Source organism: Suncus etruscus, chromosome 5 (assembly GCF_024139225.1).
Source record: "Suncus etruscus isolate mSunEtr1 chromosome 5, mSunEtr1.pri.cur, whole genome shotgun sequence".
NCBI lineage: Eukaryota > Metazoa > Chordata > Mammalia > Eulipotyphla > Soricidae > Suncus > Suncus etruscus.
Genome location: NC_064852.1, coordinates 112,500,562 through 112,519,274, shown reverse-complemented (window position 1 = coordinate 112,519,274; position 18,713 = coordinate 112,500,562). Strand labels below are relative to the sequence as shown.

Below are 18,713 nucleotides of genomic sequence, written 5' to 3'. Positions count from 1 at the left end.
CCTGACCTGGGTTCAATCACTGTCAACCCCATATGGCCGCCAGAGTCCCACAAGAAGTGATCCCTGAGCACCAACCAAGTCAGGAGGATGTGGGGAACAAGGGACCCCAGTGGAGGGAGGTCAACACTGATGATGACATACATTGTATGTCTAAAATCCAGCTATGAAGAACTTTGTAAATTCTGGTACTTGCACCTGCCTTGCCCGCGCTAGCCTAGTACGGACCGAAGTTCAATCCCCCATAAGCCAGGAGCGATTTCTGAGCGCATAGCCAGGAGTAACCCCTGAGTGTCAGTGGATGTGGCCAAAAACCAAAACAAAAAGGTAAAAAAATTAAGATTTTTGTTTTGCAATTTAGTTAAAATTTAAATAAAAATTTTACTTTTAAATCAGTCCAGGGGCCGGAGAGATAGCATTGAGGTAGGGCATTTTACTTGCATGCAGAAGGATGGTGGTTCAAATCCCAGCATCCCATATGGTCCCCCATGCCTGTCAGGGGTGATTTCTGAGCATAGAGCCAGGAGTAACCCCCGAATGCTGCCAGGTGTGACCCAAAAAACAATAACAAACAAAAACAAACAAAAAAATCAGTTCAGGGGCAAGGGACACAGCTGTCTAGCAGATGTGAGGCTGAAGGCTGGAACCCAGTATGGCGGTCACATTGTGTGAATCCCCAGAGTCTTGGGGCGTTGAATCCTTCTGCATCCCAAATACAAGCATGTGACCCCTTGACGTAGAAGCGACAAAGGGAAGAGGGAAATCTTTTGTTTTTTTTTTTTTGGTTTTTGGGTCACACCTGGCAGTGCTCAGGGGTGACTCCTGGCTGTCTGCTCAGAAATAGCCCCTGGCAGGCACAGGGGGCCATATGGGACACTGGGGTTCGAACCAACCACCTTTGGTCCTGGATCTGTTGCTTGCAAGGCAAACGCCGCTGTGCTATCTCTCCGGGCCCAAGAGGGAAATTTTTTAAATAATTATTTTTATTTTGAAGCCATACCCCACAGTGCTCAGGGGTGACTTACAGCTCAGTGCTCAGGGATGGTTCCTTGTGATGCTCAGATGACCAAGAAGTGCTAGAACCCAATGAGTTAAATAAGCCATTTCTTTAAAAAAAAAAAATCAACTGAAAGGAGGTAGTGTAGAGGGGTTAGAGCGATAGCACAGCAGGGAGGGCTCTTGCTTTGCATGGAGCCAACCTGGGCTCGATCCCCAGCATCCCATATGGTCCCTGGAACACCGCCAAGATTGATTCTGGAATACAGAGCCAGGAGTAACCCTGAGTATTGCCAAGTCCCCCAAAAATGATAGTATACAGGGTAAGATACTTACTTGCCTTGTACATGACCAAATGATGTTCAATCACTGACACACCAAAGTGCCAGGAGCAATCCCTAAGTGCAGAGCACTTAGTACTAAAAACTAAGCACCAACAGTATAACTCAAAAACCAAATAAACGGGCCCGGAGAGATAGCACAGCGATGTTTGCCTTGCAAGCAGCCGATCCAGGACCAAAGGTGGTTGGTTTGAATCCTGGTGTCCCATATGGTCCCCCGTGCCTGCCAGGAGCTATTTCTGAGCAGACAGCCAGGAGTAACCCCTGAGCACTGCCGGGTGTGGCCCAAAAACCAAAAACCAAAAACCAAAAAAAAAAAAAAAAAAAAAAAAGGGGGCCGGGAAGGTGGCACTAGAGGTAAGGTGTCTACCTTGCAAGCGTTAGCGTAGGACGGACAGCGGTTCGATCCCCCAGCGTCCCATATGGCCCCCCAAGCCAGGGGCGATTTCTGAGCACATAGCCAGGAGTAACCCCTGAGCATCAAACGGGTGTGGCCCCAAAACAAAAACAAACAAAAAAAACAAATAAACAAGACAACTTAATTTTTTTGTTTGTTTTTGGGTCACACCGGCAGCGATTAGGAGTTACTCCTGCCTCTATGCTTGGAAATCATTCCTGGCAGCTCAGTGGACCATATGGGATGTTGTGAATCGAAACAGAGATTGTCCAGGGTTGGCCATGTGCAAGGCAAACGCTCTGTTATCACAATGCCCCACAACTTAGTTGTTTTTTTTTTTTTTTTCAGGCCACACCCGTTTGATGCTCAGGGGTTACTCCTGGCTAAGCACTCAGAAATTGCCCTTGGCTTGGGGGGACCATATGGAACACCGGGGGATTGAACTATCTTCCTTGGCTAGCACTTGCAAAGCAGACACCTTACCTCTAGCGCCACCTTGCCGGCCCCCACAACTTAGTTTTTAATGTATCAAGCTATTAATGGAAATGATAGAGTATTTGTGTGAACCAAGCATCAGGGAGATATTTCTTGAGTAGAAAGAAAAGGCAGACACAGGATTACACTCATGTTTTTCACTTCATTTTCCCACATTTTACTTCTGGGCTACACCCAGTGATGCTCAAGGCTTATTCGTGGCTCTGTGCTCAGGGTCTTCCTGACAGGGCTCAAGGAACCCTGTGTAGGGTACAGTGGTGGGGGGTTCAAACTTGGGTTGGCTGTATGCAAGGCAAGCGCCTCATCCACTGCACTAAAAGCCATGACTATCTTTTCACAATGGGTATTATATCATTCAGGAATTTAGAGAAAAGACAGTAAGTCTTTAAAACAACAACAAAGAACTGATATGTAACAATATGTCACTATTGCAAAACTAAAATGTATAGAAAACGTTGCTGAAGGGGCCAGAGAGACAGACCAGGGGTATAGGCATTTCCTTGCCTTGCTGGCAAGTCACCCCCATAGGAACCTTCAGAATTACCTAAGGCCCAATTTCCTGAGCACTGTCAGAAGTGATCCTTGGGCTGGAGCAATAGCACAGCAGGGAGGACATTTGCCTTGCATGCAGCCAACCTGGGTTCGATCCCCAGCATCCTATATGGACCCACCCAGAGCATGCCAGAAGTGATTCCTGAGCCCAGAGCCAGGAGAAAATCTTGGGCGCCACTGGGTGTGGCAAAAATACAAAAAAGAAAGTGAGTCTAAGCACAAAGCTAGGATGAAGGTCTGCCAAGTGCCAGGGGTGGAATATATACACCCTCTCACCCCATCCCCCAATACTGCTATTACTACTCAAAGGCACTCTAACAGGAATTCTAATTTCCCACTCCATATTAGTGCATTCTGATCAGCTCTTCTCCTTTAAGGGGTTCACCTCAGAACGGATCCTTCTGGACTCTTCGCTCTTTAGCCTGCCTAGAGCAGTGAGAAGAATAAGGTCCAGGGGCCTGAGCGCTATAGCACAGCAGAAGGGTGTTTGCCTTGAATTGGCCAACCCGAGTTTGACCCCCTGCAACTCATAGGGTCTCCTGAGCACTATCAGGAGAGATTTCTGAGTGCATAGCCAGGGGTAACCCCTGAGCAACATCGGGTGTGATCCCCACCCCCCAAAAAAAAACAAAGAATAAAGCCTCTTGCAAAAATCGTGCTCGGCTCTAAGTGCACAGAGTTGGACGGGACCAGAGAAGCAACTCACCCAAGTGGGGGAACAGGTCGGTGTCCAGCTGGTGTTTCTGGGTGCAGAGTTTCACCAGCCTTTGCAGCTGGCTGATGCAGGAGAAGCGGGGGGCCAAGGTGGCGGCTCTCATCAGCACCCGGTCAGTCCGCGGAGGCTCCCCCGAAGGCGGCCGGCTGGACGGCAGGAGGGGCGCCGGCCTCTTGGGAGGGCCCGGCCTGGCCTGTGCTGGGGGGTGCGTGTCGGGACCCCCGGCCTGCCGCGGGGGGCTGGTGGTGGGCGGGGGTGGCGGGGACTGGCACACGGAGCCCTGTGGCGGGGCCGGTGGCTGGAGAGAGGCGGGCAGCGGGGACAGGTGCGAGGGGGGTACGGGAGGGGGGCTAAAGTGCTCTTGGCGGACCTTGAGGGTGTCGGCGTCGCGCTGGCGCTGCCGGTTCTGGGCCAGCTTATTCTGCAGCTTCCTCCGCACTGTAGCCCCTTTCTTCAGGTCCTCTTCTTCCTCAGGGAAGGCGAACGGGTCGTCCAGCTCCGTGTCCAGGTAGTGCAGTGGGACCCTGGCGCCCGGCGGCGAGAGGGACAGGCCGTCCAGCCCGTTGGGCATCTTCAGGGACAACGTGGGCACCGCCAGGCTGAAGGCCATGGTGTCCACCGGGTGCCGGGCCTTCACCTCCTCTAGTGGCTCGTTCTTTTTCTTCCTCTCTTTCTTCGGGATGAAGCCGAGGACCTGCAGGTGGCTACTGCAGTACCTTTGAGGACAGACACATGGACGCACGGACACACAGAGAAATGGGCATGGGTTAGGGCCGGCAGCACTCAAACCAACCCACTCTCTCCTGGTAGGAATGCCAAGAGGCAAAGAGTGGCCCAAAGGATTTGCTTTCCTTCTGCTACCCATGGATCAGTCTGTGCCAAGTCTGCGCAGTTTTACTAATGCATCTGGGATCATTTTCTGTGCACAGGGGCTGCCGGGCAGAAGCGAGCCATCCAGCCTTCTGAGGGCCCCATCACAGTCCAGCTAACGCACCTCTATGTATAGACCTTTCTTCTATGTGTAGAGCTGTAAAGTCATTCAGCACTAGTCTGAAGGCAATTCTTAGGGTGGGGGGGTGGGGGAGATTTTTTATTTCATTGTCCCTGAGCATTTGGCAACTGAGAAAGATCTAACACCTAATAATGTTGTGTTTTTAAGGTGAGAGACTGGGAAGAAGGAAGGAAGGAAGAAAGGAAGGGAGGGAGAGAGGGAGGAGAAACCACTGCTCATTAGCCATCAAAAATGAGCCAGTTTGTTCCGTAATACAGAGGCTATTTTTGAAATACTCGGGGGATCAGGGAGATGCTCAAAGTACAAGCTGTGCATGAAGGAGCCTCCAGTTGGACTCCACCAACACAAGGTCCCCTGAGCACTGCAAGGAGTGATGTCCCCTCCCCCAAAATGGATAAATTCCAATTATGTAACAAGAAAGTAGGAGCTAACAGTAGCATGATTTGTAGTTACTCTAAGAAACCCCAATGAAGGATGCAGAAGGACGGTGGTTCAAATCCCAGCATCCCATATAGTCCCCTGAGCCTGCCAGGAGCGATTTTTGAGTATAGAGTCAGGAGTAATCCCTGAACACTGCCGGGTGTGACCCAAAAACAAACAAGCAAACAAAAAAAAAAAAAACAAGGAGTGGGGACAGCATTTGCCTTGCACCTGGTCGACCCAGGTTCAATCCACAGCATCCTACATGGTCTCCTGAGCCCACCAGAACTTTTGTTTGAGTGCGGAGGCAGGAGTAACCCCTGATCACTGCCAGGCGAGGCCCAAAGGACAAATTAATGAGTAACTTTTAAAAATGTTGTATGGAAGATCGCAAACAGCCTGCGGGGCCCCGAGTTTGTGACATTGTCATAGGGACTTCTGAGCCTGCCAGGAGTCATTTCTGAGGAAAGAGCCTAGAGTAACCATAATACCGGGTGTGGACCAAAATCAAACCAAACAAAATAAAATAAATGACAAAGATGTGTTTATAATGGGACTTAAAATTGAAAAATTTCAAAAACAAGACCAGAGATAGCACAGTGGTAGGGCATTTGCCTTACATGCAGCTGACCCGGGAGTGACCCAGTTTGATTCCAGGCATCCCATATGGTCCTCCAACCTGCCAGGAGCGATTTCTGAGTGCAGAGCCAGGAGTAACCCTTGATCACTGCTAGGTGTGGCCCAGCAATCAATCAATGAATAAATAAATAAATAAATAAAGTTTAAAAAAAATTTTCAGGGGCTGGAGAGATAGCATGCAGAAGGACAGTGGTTCGAATCCTGGTATCCCATATGGTCCCCCAAGCCTGCCAGGAGCAATTTCTGAGTGTAGAGCAGGAATAACCTCTGAGTGATGCCAGGTGTGACCCAAAAAAACAAAAAAAAAATTTTTTTCAAAAGCAAGTCTACCCAGGTTTAAAATTAAAAAAAAAAAAAAGGAAAACACCCCAACTACAAACATGTTCATAATCATGGTACTTAAATAAAGATATTAATAGGAGCCAAAGTGATAGCAGTAGGGCACTTGCCTTACACGTGGCTGACCCAGGACTGACCTGGGTTCGATCATCCCAGAGAGTCCCTGAGCCTACCAGGAGTGATTTCTAAGTGCAGAACCAGGAGTAACCCCCCAACTTACAAACCAATAATTAAAAGATATTAATAAAAAAAGGAAAAAGAAAGGCAAGAAATTACCATTTCCAGTCTGCTCACACTAACCAAACAGATTTAGCCCAATACACTGGTCTCTTTTTTATCTGAGATTAAAATTTTATTTCCTGCCTCACTGAGCAGCTGTTTCTAACTTTCAGGTACTGTCATCTGAGGCCATAAATACTCATTGGAAATTCGAAGTGAGGATTCCCAGATTTCACAATACAATACTTATTTTGGTAAAAACTCATAAATTAGATCAGCATAAATTATTTCACTCTGAAAGTGTCAAAATCACTCAACATGACACATAAAACGCACCGTTCCTTTTGACCCATTTGTGTAAGTAACATCAGTGTATGTATAAATTGTTTGTATGTGTTTTTGGGGGGGTTTAGGGTCACACCCAGCAGCAACTCAGGGGCTACTCCTGGCTCTATACTCAGAAATTGCCCCTGACAGGCTCGGGGGACCATATGGATATACTGGGATTTGAACCACTGTTCTTCTACATGCAAAGCAAATGCCTTACCTCTATGCTATCTCTCCGGCCCCGTTTATATGTATTTAAAGACAGAAGTAAAAATGAAAATTTTCCTAAAATGAAAAAAGTTTTTAAAACTTTGGGGAAGGGGCTGAAGAGATAGCACATCGGTAGGGTGTTTTCCTTGAACGCAGCCAATCCAGGACCGATGGTAGTTCGAAGCCCGAAATCTCATATGATCCCCCGAGCCTGCCAGGAATGATTTTTGAGCGCAGAGCTGGGAGTAACCCTGAAGCGCAGCTGGGTGTAAGTCAAAAAACAAAAAAAAACAAAACAAAAACAAAACCTTTGGGGAAGATGTGTGCATTTTTTGAAATAGTCTACAATAATCTACATGATTTCTAGAGAAATGAAAAAGAATATTAAAAGGAGATTTAAATGGAAATACAGTTAAAAAAAATTCCCCCCAATAAAAGACAAGTAATTACCCTAAGATTCCTTCATTTAAAATACCTACACTTGGAGGGCCGGAGCCATAGCACAGCAGCAGGGCATTTGCCTTGGGCTCAATCCCTGGCATCACATATGGTCCCCTGAGCCTACCAGGAGCAATTTCTGAGCAGAGAACCAGGAGCAACCCCTGAGTGCTGCTGGGGGTTGGCCCTCAAACAAAAACTAACAAACAAAAAACAAATAAATACCTCCATTTGGGGTCAAAGAAATATGAGTAAGGCATTTGTCTTGCATATCAATGACACAGTTCAACCCACAGCACCCAACCTGGTCCTCTGAGCTCTCCGAAAGTTATCCCATGATCCCAGAGTGCAGAGCCAAAAGTAAACCTTGAGCACTGCCAGGTGTGGCCCCAAAACAAAAAGAGTAAGATTCTTCTGCCCTTTTTTTTTCCTTATGTTTTTGGGCCTCATCAGGCAGCACTCAGGCGTTACTCCTGGCTCTGTGCTTAGAAATCACTCCTAGCAGGCTGGGGGGACCATATGGGATGTCTGGGATCAAACCTGGGTCCGTTCTGGGTTGGCCACATGAAAGGCAAAAGCCCTAGCATGTGATATCACTCCAGCCCCCATTATTCTGCTTTTTAATTCAACAAGCCATGAATTCACAATTCCTTGATCAAGCCTAATCTTAGTGTGAAAGTTTCTAAATTATAGTAAACAGGCTTTCTATGGAATTGTTTATAAACAAAAGAATCAAGATTATAAAACGAAGCCAAACACTGCTTAGAAGACTTCTGAATGAGTCAAGTAAGTGGCCTTTTAAATTATTATCTTTCAGTGAGCACAAATTCTTTGTTAGACTCAAAAGTATTTCTAATATTCCAAAACCATCATTTTAATGATATCTAACTAGTTCCTACAATTTGTCACATGGAGACAAATTATAAACTAATGTAAAGAAAGTGGAAAACTTAACATTTCAATTAAGACTGAGAGCAACAACAACAACAACCAAAAGACTGACAGCAACATTTGAAGAAATAATTTGTTTGTAATAACTGTAGAAAGTACTGGAATAAGGACAGGCCCTCAGATCAGTGGAATAGGCTTGAATACTCAGAAAATGTTCCCCAGACATAGAATCACCTAATTTTTGATAAAGGAGCAGGAAATCCTAAATGGAGCAAAGAAAGCCTCTTCAACAAGTGGTGTTGGCACAACTGGCTAGCCACTTGCAAAAAATTGAACTTAGACCCCCATTTAACATCATGTACAAAGGTAAAATCCAAATGGATTAAAGACCTCAATATCAGACCCGAAGCCATAAGATATATAGAACAACACGTAGGCAAAACACTCCAGGTATTGAGACTATTGAGAACATTGAGGCATATTCAAGGAGGAAACTGCAATCTCCAAGCAAGTGAAAGCAGAGATTAACAGATGGGAATATATTAAGCTGAGAAGCTTCTGCACCTCAAAGGAAATAGTGCCCAGGATACAAAAGCCACCCACTGAGTGGGAGAAACTATTCACCCAATACCTATCAGATAAGGGGCTAATCTCCAAAACTTACAAGGCACTGATAGAACTTTACGAGAAAAAAAATCTAATCCCATCAAAAAATGGGGAGAAGAAATGGACAGACACTTAGACAAAGAAGAAATACAAATGGCCAAAAGACACATGAAAAAATGCTCCACATCACTAATCATCAGCGAGATGCAAATCAAAACAACTATGAGGTACCACCTCACACCACAGAGATTGGCACACATCACAAAGAATGAGAGCAAGCAGTGTTGGCGGGGATGTAGAGAGAAAGGAACTCTTAATTCACTGCTGGTGGGTATGCCATCTAGTTCAACCTTTATGGAAAGCGATATGGAGATTCCTCCAAAAACTGGAAATCGAGCTCCTATACAATCTAGCTATACCACTCCTAAGAATATACCCTAGAAACACAAAAATACAATACAAAAATTCCTTCCTTACACCTATATTCATTGCAGCACTATTTACCATAGCAAGACTCTGGAAACAACCAAGATGCCCTTCAACAGACGAATGGCTAAAGAAACTGTGGTACATATACACAATGAAATATTATGCAGCTGTCAAAAGAGATGAAGTCATGAAATTTTCCTATACTTGGATGTACATGGAATCTATTATGCTGAGTGAAATAAGTCAGAGAGAGAGAAAAATGCAGAATTGTCTAACTCATCTATGGGTTTTAGAAAAATGACAGACATTCTTGCAATAATAATTTTCAGACACAAAAGAGAAAAGAGCTGGAAGTTACAGCTCACACATGAAGCTCACTACAAAGAGTGATGAGTTTAGTTAGAGAAATAACTACATTTTGAACTGTCCTAATAATGAGAATGTATGAGGGAAATGGAAAGCCTGTCTAGAGTACAGGTGGAGGTTGGGTGGGGAGGAGGGAGGTTTGGGACATTGGTGATGGGAATGTTGCACTGGTGATGGGTGGTGTTCTTTACATGACTGAAACCCAAACACAATCATGTATGTAATCAAGGTGTTTAAATAAAATATATAAAAAAGTAAATAAGAGTTACAATAAAAAAAGAGAAAACAAGAGTGAGAGAGCGAGAGAAAGTGAGCAAGAAAGCAAGCGAGAGAGCGAGCGAGAGAAAAATGCGAGAGAGAGCAAGCAAGAGAGAGAATGAGACGAGTGAGAGCGAGAGCCAAAGAGAACGAGAGAGAGCAAGGGAGAGAATGAGAGATGAGTGAGAGAGAATGAGAGATGAGTGAGAGAGAATGAGAGACGAGAGAGCAAGAGAGAGCAAGAGAGCAAGTGAGAGAGCGAGTAGGCATGAGAGAAAGTGAGCGAGAGAGAAAGCGAGCGAGAGAGCCAGAAAAAGAGCTAGAGAGGGAGTGAGCAAGCGAGAGAGAAAGTGGGTAAGAGAGCCAGAGAGAGCTCTCTTGTTCTCTCTCTCATTCGCTCTCCTCTCTCTCATCCCCCCCAGAAGAATCCTATCTATCACTTTTTTATTTTTGGTTTGCGGCCACACCCGGCGTGCTCAGGGATTACTCCTGGCTCTGTGCTCAGAAATCGATCCTGGCAGGCTATAGGGACCATATGAGATGTTGGTATTAGAACCAATATCAGTCCTGGGTCCCGGGTCCCTCTTGCAAGGCAAATGCTCTATCGCTGTGCTATCTCTCCAGCCCCTCTATCACTTTATCCCCTTCCAGCACCTAGTTCTTGTCCAGAGTGACCATTCCCAATTCTCAATGCCACAGTGCATTGAGAGAGAGAGCAAGCAAGAGCGAAAACAAATGAGAGCAAACAAGAGCGAATGAGAGAGTGAGCGAGAGAATGGGAGAGAGCGAGCATTCTTACAGTGCTCTTTTCTTTGCCCTCACTGTACTTCCCACTCTTCATGGCAAGCTTCCTACCTTGGCCTGGGTCTCCTGGGATCTCCTCTTTCATATATCTGCATACTTTATCATCCTATCTATCTTTTACTTTTCTTATGCCCCACTAATGAGTGCACACACTCTCCATCCTTCCCTCTTCCTCTGCCTCATGTCACCAGTCATCATCCTCTCCAGATCCACCCAGGTCCCCGATGACATCAGGACTTCGTTTTTCCTCCCCTCGACTTAGTGCCCCCTAATCCAGCTCCAGCTTCCCCAGGGAAGTGGAGCAGAGTCTTGAAGCCCCCCATGAGTCTCACCTGCGCTCCTCGGACTTGGGGATGGGGTTGGTGCAGCGCTGGCTGTTATATTTGGCCACATACTCGCATTGCTTGAAGGGGGCGGACTTGTCCTCCAGCACGTGTCGGATGCAGAAGGCGTAGCCGTTGAGACGCCGCTGCTTGCACAGTTTGGGGCTATATGAGCACAAAGGCTTATTGTCAACCTCGGAGAAGTGTATGTGTTTCCCCTCATACATCACGTGACTCTATTCCGTGGGAACATCAGCTATGAACGATCACCACAAAAAAAGAAAGGGAGAAAAGAAGAGAAAGAAACTGAAATGAAACATCAGCAAATTGAAGGCAGATTTCAGTTGTGAGTTGGGTTTTTTTTTTTTTTTTGGGGGGGGGGGCCACACCCGTTGGTGCTCAGGCGTTATTCCTGGTTCTGCACTCAGACATCATTCCTGGCAGGTACAGGAAACCATATGGGGTGCTGGGATTCGAACCACCATTCGTCCTCTATCAACTGCGTGCAAGGCAAAAGGTCTACCACTGTGCTATCTCTCTGGCCCCTGGTTTTTATTTTTAAGGTGTCTGGGACCATCCCTAGTGATGCTCAGAGATTACTTCCTGGCTCTGCACTCAGGAATCACTCCTGGCAGACTTGGGGGATTCTATGGGAGGCCGGAGATCAAACCTGGGTTGGCCATGTGCAAGGCAATTGCCCTTCCCACTATGCTCTCGCTCCGGGCCCTTGAGCTGAGAATTTTTACAGAGGCCCCACAACCATACCTGATGTTAAATCTTCTGCACCATAACAATGTTGAGAGAAGCCCAAGAACACCGGCTGGGATGCTGAAGAATCAGGATGAGGCAGATTGTCTACAGAAATACCACAAGGCCGAGTTAGCACAGAGGCAAGTGCCGTAGGTGTAGGCTTGCCCAAGCAGGCGAACACCAGGATGATACCCCGGTGCTCCTTCCCAAAGGGGATTGTGCATTCACTGCCAGGCAACACCCCAGTACCAGGCTAAGGAAGAAAATAAGTGGCATTATTGTAATAAAATAAGAGTTCTCAGGTTAGAAGTGGATTTTTGGAGAACCAAGGACTTCGCCCAGCAGTGCTCTGGGTTTCTACTGGCAGCGCCTGGAGAACCACATTGGAACTAGGCAGCAAACCTTGCTCAGGCGAACACAAGGCTGAAAGCATTAGTCACTGTACTCTCTCTCCGGCCCCCTGGAAGTCACTGGGATGCTAGTTAAATGAGATGACAAACTTGAACAGCAGGCTTCTTCCACTGAACAGACAGCATAAGCTGGTACATGTCTGCATTTCGTCACCAAAAGAAAAGCATGTATGTGTTCTCAGAACCCAACTTCCCTTCAGGTGGCAAATGAAAGAACTGCAGCCCTAGGATTTCCTTAAGTCTTCTTTGTTTTGGTTCTTTGGGGGGGGGGGGGTGCTACACTCAACAACACTCAGGGGTTATTCCTGGTTCTGCACTCGGGAACCATTCCTGGCAGGCTCAGGGACCATATGGGATGCTGGGGATAGAACCCAGGACGGTCACATGCAAGGCAAATGCCCTAAAGCTGTGTGCTATCACTCCGGGCCTCACTATGTATTTTTGTATGTGTGATGCTGGGAGTCAAATGTGGGTCTCCAACCAAGGTCTCACACAGGCAATACAAGTGCTCTACTTCTGCATTTCTTTGGGATTTAAATTTGATTTTTTAGAGGAGGACACATCCAGCCATATTCAGGGCTTACTCCTGGCAGTATTCAAGGGATCTTCTATTGTTCTGGTAAATCAGACCTAGGTTAGTTCTGTTCAAGGCAAGAGTCCTCCTACCCACAGAAATGTCTCTTCAGCCCCCAAATTCTAGACTTTTAAATGGTAGCAAGATATTTGAAAAGGTTGCCACAATGTTTCTAGAAAATGTAAGAAAGAAAACAGACTCAAGGAACAAATTCTTATTTAATAGGGGCCGGAGAGATAGCATGGAGGTAAGGCATCTGCCTTTCATGCAGAAGGACGATGGTTCAAATCCCGGCATCCCATATGGTCCCCTGTGCCTGCCAGGGGCAATTTCTGAGCATAGAGCCAGGAGTAACCCCTGAGTGCTGCAGGGTGTGACCCAAAAACCAAAAAAAAAAAAAAATTCTTATTTAATAAAAGGCAATTGGGGGGGGAGGGTCACAGAGATAGTAGAGCATTTACCTTGCACACAGCTAGCTGACCCACGTTCTATCTTGAGCAATGCCAGGAGCAATTCCTGAGTTCAGAGTCATTGAGCACTGCCAAGTATGGCTCAAAAACAAAACAAAACAAAACAAAAAATGTCACTTTTAGGCCACAGGGCTGGTGGATCAGGCACTTGCTTTGCATGTATTTGACCCTAGTTCAATCATCAGTATCCGGGATGGCCCCCTAAACCCACCAGGAGTGATTTCAGAGTGCAGAGTCAGAAGTTTTAAGTCCTGAGCAAGTAAGTGGTGAGAGAGACACAGAGAGAGACAAGAGACAGAAAGGAGACATGGGGGAGGGGAGCAAAGTACTTGAGCAAGGTTCAAAACCAGAGCACCATATACTGTTTCTCAAGCACCAAGGAATCGGCCCTGAGCATGGCCAGGTGTGTTCCCCACAAGCCTACCTACCCCACCCCAACCCATCCTCAACTGACAAGGAAACAAAAAAAGACCTTTCCTGACCAAGGATGCAGCTCAGATGGCATATATCAAGTGGTCCTGTGTGGCCTAAGTTTGAGCAGGTTTAAGCTGCCCATGTGCAGGAAGGTGGCCCCTGTGCCAGATGAAGTCTCTTGTCCCTGATTTAGGATCACAGGTATTCCCATACAAAACAGGGCAGGGACCATGGTTCATGAGCCTTTGGTGGTTCAAAAAGAAAGTGGGAGGTAAGGGGGAAACCACATACTCTGCTCCATCTCAACATTCTACACAAAAAATTCAGTGTCCTATATACACACATAACATCACCCACCGAGACAAAAAGATGTCACTGTAAAATCAGGATTGTGGCGAGTTCATTGCTACTATCTTTCTCCAGATTTCACAAAGAATCCTGAATGTCACCAGAGCAATAGCACAGCAGTAGAGTGTTTTCCTTGCATGTGGCCAACACCTGACAGACCTGGTTTGATCCCTGGCATCTCCTATAATCCCCGGGCCTGCCAGGAGCGATTTCTGAGTGCAGAGTCAGAAGTAACCTCTGAGTGCCAGCAGGTGTGACCCAAAAACTCAACCCCCCCCAAAAAAAAGAATCCTGAGTGTTGATGGAACAGTTTAGATATCAGCCACAGAAAACAACAAAAACATCAAAAAAGTTGTCCTTTCCAAAGCAAGAACGAGCAAGATTCCTTCCCCTCAATGACACAACTGTGAACGTGTGAGAAAACCAGCCACTCACAGCACTCTCCAGCTTCTTGCCTGGAAAGCAGAGCTGAGAGAGAGGGCCAGAGAGAAAAAAAAGATTCCAGAATGAGTACTACTGGGAGCACCCCTGAGCACAGAGCCAGCATCAGTGGAGAGTCAGTTCTAGGCCCTGAATCTTGCCAGGTGGGACTTCCCAAACCAGAAATAATAGTAATCAATGCAACAACAAGGATAGCAGCTTCGTTGACATTAAACTGCCCTTCAGCTCCACAGCCAGAGATATAGCACAGTGTGAGCTGGAAACTTGCCTTGCATGTGGCCAACCAGGTTTGACCCCCTGTAACCATATCTAGGCCCTGATCACCACTGGGAGTGACCTCTGAGCAGACACAGGAGTAAACCCTGAGGACAGCAGGGTGTGGCCCCAAAACAGACAAATAGAAAAAAAGGGCCAAAAGTAAGATTCATGAAACACCTAAGACTGAATTGACCTATTAAGCAGGGGAATGAAAGGAAGTTATTATTCACAATCACTAATTCCTACTCCTCTGAGTAGAATCCTCTTTTTTTTTTTTTTTTTTTGTTTTGGGCATACAGCAGTGCTCTGGGGTTACTCAGGCTCTGCTCAGGAATCACTCCTGGCAGGCTCAGGGGGCATATGGGATGCCAGGGAGCCAACCCAGGTCAGCCAGGTTAGCTTCGTGCAAGGTGAACACCCACCCCACTGTTCTATCACTCTGGCCCCCACTTCAATGATCTTGCTTCTGAGAATCATTTCACTACTCCAGTAGGAAAATTAAAAAAAAAAAAACCTGCAATATTTCACGGTCGCTAAAAATCATATTCATTGCTAAGTAATTCTAGTTGCAGAAAAACGTGAAACAAAAATAAAAGCACTCATTTTTTTTCAGTGCCTGAGAACTCAAGGGAGAAAAGTTCCATTAAATAGTCTTTCATTGAGTCACACTGGCAGACTCCGTGACCAGTAAGGAGATGTTTCAAAGACAACCTATGAGATTTCACTCTCTTGGGCCTATGCAACCACCCAGCAAACATCCATCTTTCATAAATTAGCTAAAGAAAATCTATAACCTTCAAAAAAAAAATAAAACCAACAACAACAACAACCCAAAAAGCATTGAACCTAAGTGGGGGAAAGAACAAAAACAAACACAAAGGAAGAGAGAACTGGTTTCACTGTCTTCAAGAATGTACTGTTCCCCCTGATTTATTGTATGTCTGAAACCCAACTATGAAAGACTTTGTAAATCACAGTGGTTTCACTAAAATTAAAGTAAAAGAAAAAGAATACACTATTCTATCTATATGAGACAGTCACGGAAATATAGAGGTACACATGGAAGGACAAAGAGTAAAAATCCTTTTCATTCTTAGGTTTTGAGAAAGGGTAGGTAGGAGGTGGAGGGAGGGGTTGGGCCACACCTGGCAGTACTCAGGGGATACTCCTGGCTCTGCCCTCAAAACTCAGTCCCAACAGTGCTCAGGGAGCCATACAGGAGGGTGCAGGCATCCAAGAAGGCCCAACCAGTCCCTTTTCTTTTTCTCTGTGAGGCCTGGCTGGTGGAGCCCAAAGGCAAGGTGGATGCTCTGAATGAATCCTGGGCCCTCAAGCTCACTCTCACTTGGACACAGTAAAGATAATGCTATAATTGGTCAAATTTTTAGTTTGTCTTTCTAATTTTTACACAATTGTATTTTGAGTGGGGGCCTCTCAATACAGTGCTCAGAAAGGTCTGGAGGGGTCCCTCACACAGCGCACAGATTTGGGGGCCCTTCCTGGCAATTCTCCATCAGGTGAAGCCAGAGGGCCTGGGGATGAAGGCCCTGCACAACTTGGGTCCTCTGGGAATGCACCCAACAATGGTTGGAGGACCAGATAGTGTCCAGTCAGGATCAAATGTACTAACTCTTGGGTCGCTGTTTCATATAAAAGTTAAAACCACACGACCTACCTGAAATTTACAGACACTAGACCTGTTTTTCCTTCCTTCCTTCCTTCCTTCCTTCCTTCCTTCCTTCCTTCCTTCCTTCCTTCCTTCCTTCCTTCCTTCCTTTCCTTCCTCTTCCTTCTTCTTTCTTTTTCTTTCTTTCTTTCTTCTTTTTTTTCTTCTTTCTTTCTTTCTTTCTCTTTCTTTCTTTCTTTTTTCTTTCTTTCTTTCTTTCTTTCTTTCTTTCTTTCTTTCTTTCTTTCTTTCTTTCTTTCTTTCTTTCTTTCTTTCTTTCTTTCTTTCTTTCTTTCTTTCTTTCTTGTTGTTGTCAGGGATCAAACCCCAAGCCCTTAGACAAAGTTCTTATTATCACAAATTCAGATTCAACTGATTTGACGTCTTAGGATAGGAGACCAATCAAGGGGACCAAATCCAAGGGTCACCCACACAAAGCACTAAGTTAAACCCCTACTGCTTAACTTTAGAATTTTTATGTTTTCCTGTCTTATAGTCAATCTTGTCAGATACATATATTGGATTTGAATTTGCGAGTCATGATTGCCTATGTTGTGGCTGGAGGGAGAGTACAGCAGGGAGCGTACTTGTCTTGTTCGAGGAGACCCAGGTTTGATCCCCAGTTCCACAAGAAAAGAGCCTTGAGGGCAGAGTCAGGAGTAATCTTACCTATGCCTTCTGGAGTAGCCTAAAAATAAAATCGAGGGCTGGAACAATAGTGCAGTGGGTAGGGCACTGTGCCTACCCTAATATCCCATATATTCCACTGAACCTGCCAGAACTCCAAGCCAGGGGCAACTACTGAGCATGGTCGGGTATGGTCCAAAAAAAAAAAAAACAAAAACAAAAACAAAAACAAAAACCCCAAAATCAAATCCAAAACCAGACTGTCTATACTTGTTTTACTCTCAAGCTTTGTGTGAAGGCGCTGTTTTAGAACTGGGTCGGCCAGCTATGACCGACAGTAAAACTGTGACCTGCTGTCTACCCAGCATTCCCCCTTTTTTGTTTGGAGTTCTTTGGTGGGGCACAGCAGGGGCCACTTGGGACTTACTCCTGGCTCTGAGCTCAGAAATCACTCCTGGCAGGCTAGGGGCCCATGTGGGATGCAGGGAATCAAACCAGAGTCCATCCAGGGTAGGTTGCTTGCAAGGCAAATGCCTTACTGCTGAGTTATCACTCCTGAAAGCCCCCCATTTTTTATTAAAAAAAAAAAAAAAGGCTAGAGGAACAGCACAGTGGGGAGGGGATTTGCCTTGCACTTGTTTGACCCAGATTTGATCCTTAGCATTCTATACTGGTTCCCCCACCCCAGCACCGCCAGGAATGATTCCAGAGTACAGAGCCAGGAGCACTGCCAAATATAACCTAAACAAGTCCTCCCCACCCCCCAAAAAAGACCTAACACAGAGCTCAGAAATTTAAAAATGTTCAACAAACTAACCGCTTCATTAGTTTCTGTATCAATGACTCTTAATTCCCAGGCTTGTCTATCTACTTCCTTCACCCAAGGTCAGTTCATATTGGTAACTTGTTTTCTTACTCCAGATAGTCTGGATACTCCACTTGGTGAAGAGGGGGGCAAGTACCAGCTGAGCTCAGGTACTACTTCCACTCTCCTGCTCAGGGGACCTTGTGATGCAAGAGGTCAAAGCCAAACCTGCGTGCAAAAGTACACGCTCAGCCCCAAAAGCTCTCTCTGGCATCTACAGTGAGCACTGTAAGAGCTGGGATGGAAGACCAAAAAAAGAGGTTCAATGAGCAGCTTTAACAAGAAAAAGCTGGAAGGGGATTTAAGGCCCTCTTGGGGCCAGAATGATAGCATAGCATGGAGGGTTTGATCCCTGATCCCCGGAATTCCATCAGGTCCCCTGAGCCTGCCAAGAATGATTTCTGAAGGCAGAGGCAGGTGTAACCCCAAAGAACTGCTGGGTGTGCTTACAGAAAAAGTCCTGCTCCCTCTTCCCCCTCCTCTTTCTTTTTTCTTGGTGTAAACCAGGACAAGGATCAAACACAGGAATTCACATCTGCTGCACCGAGCCCCATCCCAGGCTGGCCCAGAGTTGTAACATTTTATTTTAATATTCCAGAATCTCAAGAAATAACCTCAGGGCACAGCAGGAAGGGAGGTCGCCTTGAATAAGGTTAACCCGGATGGCCAACATGGGTTCAATCTTCAGTGTCCCATATGAGTGATCTCTGCCCAAAGAGTCAGGAGGAATTCTGAGAACTACTGAATATGGAGGGAGGGAATGAGGGAAGGTGGAAGAGACGGAGGGAGGGAGGGAAGGAGGGAGGGAGGAAGGAAGAAAGAAAAAAAGGAAGGAAGGAAGGAAGGAAGGAAGGAAGGAAGGAAGGAAGGAAGGAAGGAAGGAAGGAAGGAAGGAAGAAGGGAGGAAGGGAGGAAGGGAGGAAGGGAGGGAGGGAGGGAGGGAGGAAGGAAGGGAGAAAGGAAGGAAGGAGAAAAGAAGGAGGAAAGAAAGGATTTGAAAGGAAGAAGGAAGGAAAGAAGGATTAAGGAAAGAAGGAAGGATTAAGGAAGGAGGAAGGATTAAGGAAGGAAGAAACAATCTTAACTGATTTGCCAAAGAGATGCCACCTAATCTGT

At 46.1% G+C, this 18,713-nt stretch overlaps 1 protein-coding gene across 1 annotated transcript in view; it reads right to left on the bottom strand.

Moving 5' to 3' along the window:
* Positions 1 to 11,631, bottom strand: part of INO80D (INO80 complex subunit D) — a 51,728-nt gene extending 40,097 nt beyond the window's left edge. The window contains exons 1-3 of the mRNA XM_049773178.1: positions 11,540 to 11,631; positions 10,784 to 11,030; positions 3,485 to 4,209 (exon numbers count right to left, since the gene is read on the bottom strand). Of these exons, the coding sequence (XP_049629135.1) occupies positions 3,485 to 4,209; positions 10,784 to 11,001 (943 nt within the window). The 5' untranslated portion in view covers positions 11,002 to 11,030; positions 11,540 to 11,631. The remainder of the gene's footprint in view (positions 1 to 3,484; positions 4,210 to 10,783; positions 11,031 to 11,539) is intronic.
* Between the last annotated feature and the right edge of the window lie 7,082 nt (positions 11,632 to 18,713).